Source organism: Odontomachus brunneus, unplaced genomic scaffold (assembly GCF_010583005.1).
Source record: "Odontomachus brunneus isolate Ranch 3 - 2012 unplaced genomic scaffold, Obru_v1 Obru_scaffold_240, whole genome shotgun sequence".
Classification (NCBI taxonomy): domain Eukaryota; kingdom Metazoa; phylum Arthropoda; class Insecta; order Hymenoptera; family Formicidae; genus Odontomachus; species Odontomachus brunneus.
In genome coordinates, this window is record NW_022639690.1 from 34,511 (window position 1) to 42,735 (window position 8,225).

At 27.8% G+C, this 8,225-nt stretch overlaps 1 protein-coding gene across 3 annotated transcripts in view; it reads left to right on the forward strand.

Annotated features, from left to right (window-relative positions):
* The window catches only part of LOC116852612 (SEC14-like protein 2), a 158,808-nt gene that overhangs the window by 23,988 nt on the left and 126,595 nt on the right, over nt 1–8,225 (forward strand). Inside the window, exons 2-3 of one of the 3 annotated variants that reach the window (XM_032833138.1) lie at nt 2,782–2,939; nt 5,672–5,850. In XM_032833138.1, coding sequence (XP_032689029.1) covers nt 5,800–5,850 — 51 coding nt within the window. In that variant the 5' untranslated portion in view covers nt 2,782–2,939; nt 5,672–5,799. Of the gene's footprint in view, nt 1–2,781; nt 3,116–5,264; nt 5,317–5,671; nt 5,851–8,225 lie in introns of those variants that run through there. The other 2 variants (XM_032833136.1, XM_032833139.1) reach the window with 2 other exon arrangements.

The following is an 8,225-nucleotide window of genomic DNA, read 5'->3' on the forward strand; positions in this document are numbered from 1 at the left end:
GTATAATTATTTTACTTAATCATTAATTCAAAAACTTGTTATAATTGTTTGTAAAATGTTACACAACTTTTTGTTCACAATAATGTAATGTACAATTATATTACGAGATTCACACTTAGCGTCAAGTATCCTCGAATATTGGCATTACCCATATAGCACAAATGTCCGAAATACATCCCAGAGACATCCCAGAGATATCACATTGTCTCTGGAACGTCTCTGGAATGTATTTCAGATATTTGGTGCTGTATGGGTATTTATAACCCAATACTGGGTTTGTACCGAAGCCAAAGTTTGACTTGTCTTGCAGCCTTTACTGGTTCCAGATCTATTTTATTGTATTAGTTCTTTGTATAGCCAGATCATCAATTGGTACCGGGACAAGATTGGTTGCCGACTTTTGGCTGCCGATATTGGACCAATGTTTGGCCAGTTTAACTGATTTGGCAATTTCTACGTGGGTGCCAAAATATACGCTGAATATTCTTTATTGCACATATAAGTAGTATTCATTAAATATTCTAAATATTTTATGATTATTTGGTCATTCAGTGAATATTTTTTTACTATTCTGATATACAAAAAACTTTTGGAATACGATCAGAATATTTTAGGAATATCTAGCATTTATTGAATACAGTAATCGTAATATATTTTACAGCGATAAATAGTTGTAATATATTTTACAAGGTTAGTAAATTGGTTGGTAAAATTACGTGCCGTCTAGTGGTCAATAAAGTAAAAGAACGACATCGATGACGAGAACAACGAAAACGATGAAACGAAAACTTTGGTGATTTGGGACTTTTTGTTAGAACATTTTCTTCCATACTTACTGTCTTACTTAATTACTTACTCACGTACTTACTGTCACACCATATATTTGCATAACGCGAGATTATTTATTAAATTTTATTAAATATTTTTCAATTAATAACAATTGAATCAAATCCGATATGGTAAAAATTTGAACAATTTTAGGTGGTTTTGTAAATAAGTAGAAGAACTTTGTATTCAGTTTGATCTAATTTACATCTATATTTTTCCATCTATTAACAGACACTTTATGTAATTGTTTTGAACGTATTCAAAAAAGTTCTTATCTAAGATCAATATTTTTTGGTGTTAACTAAATTTTTTCTCAGTATAGAATTATTTGAAAAATATATTAATGATATTAATCCTAGCAAACTAACATCCTAAATCCTAGTTAAAAGTAACAATTATATATAATTGTTAGTTATAATTTCCCACTCAACAATATAACTGTTATATAACAGTTATATATAATTAACTAAATTTTTTCTCAGTATAGAATTATTTGAAAAATATTAATGATATTAATTAATGATATTAATCCTAGCAAACTAACATCCTAAATCCTAGCTAAAAGTAACAATTATATATAATTGTTAGTTATAATTTCCCACTCAACAATATAACTGTTATATAACAGTTATATTGTTGAGTGGGAAATTATAACTAACAATTATATATAATTGTTACTTTTAGCTAGGATTTAGGATGTTAGTTTGCTAGGATTAATATCATTAATTAATATCATTAATATTTTTCAAATAATTCTATACTGAGAAAAAATTTAGTTAACACCAAAAAATATTGATCTTAGATAAGAACTTTTTTGAATACGTTCAAAACAATTACATAAAGTGTCTGTTAATAGATGAAAAAATATAGATGTAAATTAGATCAAACTGAATACAAAGTTCTTCTACTTATTTACAAAACCACCTAAAATTATTCAAATTTTTACCATATCGGATTTGATTCAATTGTTATTAATTGAAAAATATTTAATAAAATTTAATAAATAATCTCGCGTTATGCAAAGAATAGTTACGTAACTAACAGTTATATAACTATTACTTGCTGTTTGTTGGGATTTCTCTCTCTCTCTCTCTCTTTCTCTCTCTCTCTCTCTCTCTCTCTTCCTCCCTCCCTCTCTCCCTTTCTCTCTCTCTTTCTGCCTCTCTTTCTTCTCCTCTATCTCCCTTATTCTTTTATTTTACTGATATTAGAAACTAATTAAAATAATAGTATTATTATTACTTCGCTCTATACACATACGCGCACGTGCATGCATACATACAATATAACACAACATACACACAGAGCAACATAAAAACAGGAAAGAATATCAATGAAATGTAGAAATCCAAAAATATAATATGTTTGCATATGACTTATAAATGAAACATTAGATGCGTTCAACGAACATAACGGTTGCATAACAGTTGAGTAATTCGTTAACATAACTGGTCTAGATTTAGAAATCTAACAGAGATCTAAAGACTAATAATCACTGACTGCTCACTGACTCATTTTGTTCCGCTGAATGTAGCCATTAGCGTCATTCATTCGTTTTGTCGAGATCTCAGTGAGATTATTCTTATAGAAATATCATACTAAGAATCATTGATAATTACTTATTATCCAGTATTTTTGATACTGAAAATAAGTAATTATCAATGATTCTTAGTATGATATTTCTATAAGGGTAGTGACGATAAAAAATATGTGTTTTACCTGTGAAAGGAACAGGAATAGTTATTCACGAAATACTATCCACACATTGAGCTCTGATATTATAGCTTTATATCGTAGCTTAAGCATAATGTATTCGCGCCACGAGATGGATCTTATTTCGCAACAAGCTGTATGAATGTTGCACATGTACTAATGTCGAAATATACTAAAATTTGTACTCGTACGGGAGTGAAGAACACTATTCTCTTCGAGTACATGTATGTTTACAGATAGAAATCGAGATGGTGACAACTACAGTGGTGGTGGTGGTGGTGTTGGCTACAATGGTGGGGTTTATTTAGTGACTGGAAGCTTGCTCCGGCCGAGAACGGCGGTACCATTCCTGCCGTACCGCTCACCTCGCAACGATACGTCTATCTCGCCCAGAGAAGGTACAGTGACGGGCTCGGTTGAACGCGGCCACCTGTTGCACCAATGTGTAGTCGACGCTGAACAGTTACGATCGTGAGTCGGTCTCAAACACAAGTTCCGTTCGTCCGATTACTCGTCGAGTGAACTGTAAGATTGATGAGAAGCGGTTTCAAGGCAACAAATTTCTAATATAATTGTATGTTCAGTACGTTTTCTTAATTATTCTAAGTCGCAAGTTAGTTATCTTTATTGGTATCGTGCTTTGGATATATAAGAGTTAATGACAGTGGGTGATAACGTGAAAAATACACCGGTACGAAAGACATGCAAAGGAAATAAACATTAACGCATAATATATAAACGTATAATATATAAACATACGCAAACATATTTGAGACTTAAACATATTTGAGAGACGTTTAAAATGATAGAAAATAATGTGTAATATTTAATAAATAATAATTTAATATTTAATAAATAATGTGTAATAATTAAAAATCGAATTTTTTTGCATAATATAAAATAACACCACGTTTCATAAAGATGTTTAGAAATTTTGAATATCCTTAAAATCCTTTATATAATTTTTGAAATGCTCGTATTGTTTCAAATAGAAATCGACATTATATATAAAAATAATCATGATAATGATGACTATCAGTGATAATTGAGGCTCACTCCAATTATGATATATTAATATTTACCAAATCCGTACGATATCGTAAAAATTAGTTATCGTTCGTATGTTTTTTCTTCATATATAATTCGGATGTGAAAATAATCATCGGTACCAAGTCGATGATGTGTCGTATAATTTATTTAGATTTATATGCAGTAATAAAGTACATTCAGCAAACATAGAATATAACTATTATAAAATATAACGTAAATAACACGTAATATAAGGTAAACTCGGATAAGATAATCATATTTTTTTTAAATGCAAAAAAATATATTTCTTATTGTTATTTCTTAATAGCGTTTGGCATATTACTTTACTGAAACCTACAATACATAATAATATCAGAGGGAAAATACTTCATTTTTTTTTAATTATTTATTACAAAAATATCAAAACATGGGTTATCAAAGCATTGGTCATCTTATCTAAACTTTTCACATAAGATGACCATAACATTCAGGAAGACTATATATAGGAACAACCCATACATATTTTATGTTCAAGATGTACCTATTATTTTATAAAATAATAAAAAAAAACATAATTTGACATATTTATTTTAGTATAGGATATTTAATTCATATTATTTGTGAAAAATACACATAAAAAATAGAATTTTATATTATAAAACTTAAATTCTAAATGCAATCTTTTGATCAAAACATATTACACATAAGATTTAATTATTGTAATATTAAAAATAATTTTTGAAACATAACGACTTTCGTTTTATAAATGTTCATAGAATGATAGTGACCCATCTTATTCAAAATGTGAATGAAAAACGACCATAATATTTATAAACAAATAGTGAAAACGAAAATAAAAACTGTATGTTATATATATACAATTTACAATCTACATATCTTTTTTATGTATCTTGATACATTGATTGCGATAGTTTAATTGTAATTTATTCGACGTTACAGCAAGTTTTAATGGACACATGAGAAATTTTACAGGTAATCGAAAGTAAATATATAGTATAATATATATAATTTCGAAAAATATATGTACATACACTATGATAAATATCGATTACCTATGTGACTGATTACACAAATGTTACAGTGTATACAAATGTATACAAATGCATACAATGTTTTGTAATTATTAGAGAAATTACAGCCTATGGCTTATGGCCATCTTTTCCGGTATAGCCATAATACGAGTTTATTCTAGTTGTTTTTGCATTATTAATATCAAGGCTATTTAATTTTCTTTTATAATAGCAACACTTTGTTTTAAAATTAATATATTGTTTTGTTATAAACTGATTATAACAGTATAACAGCAACATAACTTAAACATAACATATAGTATAACAAGTTTAGTGTTTATATTATGTTTATATTATATAATATATTATATTATATAATATATTATATAATATATTATGTAATATATTGTATTTATGCAATACATCTGCGTAAGTGGTGCATTCTAACAATAAATTATATTTTATGTTTTAAAATAGAGATTGATGTGAAACATACAGTAAGCTTTAATAAAATCTTAGCTCTTAACCTTATTTATGTATTATCACAACTTCTTAATCGTTCTAATCATTTTTTCATCTTTTCTGGACATAATATGATATGATAAGATATTATATTTCAAACCGTCAATAGCGAATAATCGACATTTACAATCTATACACTTAGTTTCTCGATACGGCTTGAACATATTTTATGCAGTTTAGGACGCAGCGAATGGTCTAACGAAAAAACTTATTTTTTATTAACTCTCAAAAATTAAATTCTCTCATCGGCTGTATTTCAAACTACATCGAAAAAAAGTTCAAATATTTTAGAGGTTTTGAAATAGAATATATAACATATATTTAAACAGAATATAAACGTTTAAAAAGACATAAGTTTGTAATGAGTTTTAATCTAATAAATTTTAAGGCATTTTTATGTCGGCATTTTTAAATCGAAGTTTGATATACGCGTAAAGATAAATGCATAATTTATATGAAACAGAAAAACATTAATGACTGCACATTTTAATTGTTAACAAAATTATATAACTTGTGATATAAATAATATCGTATATTTAATTTTATAGTTTTGTGTGGAATCAGAGAAACGGTGATTGCGAAGACTGCAAAAACGAAGAAATTGTTTGTCAACGAGCAACAACCAAAGAAACATTAAACAAGGAAAAATATTGCTGACAGTGCCCGAACAGCAAGAATGTCTACTTCGCTAAAATTAGCAGATGATCAGCGGTTCGCATTAATGAAAGTAAGTTTTAAATTGAGAAATAACCCGTCCGAAAAAAATTTGAAGGTTCGGTATCGCGGACAAATGATGTTTGAATTAATTAATAACTAAGAAATGACTTGATAATTATAACAAATGGTGAGAATCAAAACAATTGTCACCATAATTTAAATTCTAACGTTTAACGACATCATGAGAGCCAATATATTCAGATAGCACAGATAGCACAGATATTTTTTATGAATATTTGTATGAAGTATACAGGATGTCTCAAACTCTCTTCCACAATTTTTGTAGGAACGTAGAACGAGTGGAAGTTCTACATAAAAGCAAATAACATAAATGAAACAAAATGAACATAAATGAAAGAAAATTATTACATAAATTGTAAAGTGAACGTAAATGAAATAAAACTGTTGCATGATTGTGTGCGATAATGGATAAATCTTCTTTAATTAATATCTAAAAATCTATGTGATCATTTGCAAAATTATATAAATTTATTGCGAATATTGCAAAATAGTATGGGACTTTTATGTCCACCTCAATACGTTCTATGTTTCCACAAAAATTGCGGAGGAGAGTCTGGAACATACTATATATGTTCCAGACTATATATGTGTATACAAAGTGTTCCAGACTATACATGTGTATACAAAGTGTCCCAGAATAATTTATTAGAAAAAATATAAAGGATTTTTTTGTTCAGTTTAACCTACAAATACATGATAGCAGATAACGCTACTACAGCTCATTTACCATATTTCGTGTGATCATTTACAAATTTTTTTAAATTATTATTGCGAATATCGCAAAATGATATCAAACTTTTATATTTATCTTAATTTGTACTATGCCTCCACGAGAGCTTCGAAAGTTGTTCTGGGACATTTTGTATATATGTACTTCTATAGGATGTCCCATTTTAAAAGATGCACCTTGATAATTCTTCAGCCAATCATAACAGCAAAAATGTTTCAAACAAAAGTTATATGGTTCGATGGAAGACATAAGAAGATATCATTGGTTTGACCTTGCGTGGCGCCGCCAACGTCAGGTTGAAGTCAACTTTACTTTTTTAAATATGTTTATTAAAGAATATATGTTTTATTACGGAATTTCATTCTATGTGAAGAAACAAACAACTTTTGTTTGAAAATATTTTTTATAGGACCTCTATTTTCTAAGATATTTACGGAAATATCTACAAAATTATTGGTTTCAATAATTTTTTATTCGAATTCTATCAACTTTACCGAAAAATAGCAACAGATAAAATTTTTCTGTTTTCTTCTCGCAGGACTCTGAAATTATTTTCAGAATTTTTTAATTAACCTTTTAGTACTGCATTTTGTTGCATTTTCTTGAAGTACTAAAACGTTCTGAAAAAATTCTCAGAGCTCTACAAGAAAAAAATAAACACTTTTTATCTCTTGTTATTTTTCAGTAAAGTTGATAGAATTCGAATAAAAAATTATTGAAACTAATAATTTTGTAGATATTTCCGTAAATATCTTAGAAAATAGAAATCGTATAAAAAATATTTTTAAACGAAAGTTGTTTGTTTCTTTACGTAGAATAAAATTCCGTAGAATAAAAAATATATGTTGGCGCCATAGAAGGTCAAACTAATGGTACTTTCTTATGTCCTCTATCGAACCATATAACTTTTGTTTAAAACATTTTTGCTAAATATGCTTGGCTGAAGAATTATCAGTGCATCTTTTAAAATGGGACACCCTATATATGAAGTACTGAAAACACTGTTATATCTTTACAGTGTGTTTATACTATATTCGACTACATAACATTAAATGTTCAAACACAATTATAAATATTCTATGAATGTGTGTAGAATTACATACAAAATGTAGTAAAAAATTGATCATTAATGTTATGTGCTTTTACAATTATAAAGGAATAATTTGAGTAATTCATTTCATAAATATGTGTTTTATTACTAATCTGTAATAAATACATGTTACTATTTAGAACATTTAGAAAACTTTTTATTTAGTTACATTAATATAATGCACATGCGCAACAAAAATTTTACGAATGCTCTAAGAAATGTTCTTTTCTATTACAAGTATACGATTTTTGTCTACATCAATGTATATTCCATAAAATATAACGTACCAATAACTATACCAGAACTTTTAGAATGTACCAATTTTATACATACATACATACATGCTTATATACATATATATATACAGGGTGTTCAAAAAGTCCCGGACCGGTGAAATATCTCGAAAACTAAGCATTTTAGAAAAAAATGTTTCAGACAAAAGTTGTGGCGTTTAAAAAGATGTATTTACTGATCACATCAGTTTGACCTTGGGTTGCGTAGCGAAGGTCAGGTCAAGGTCACATTAATTTTTTTAAATGGAACA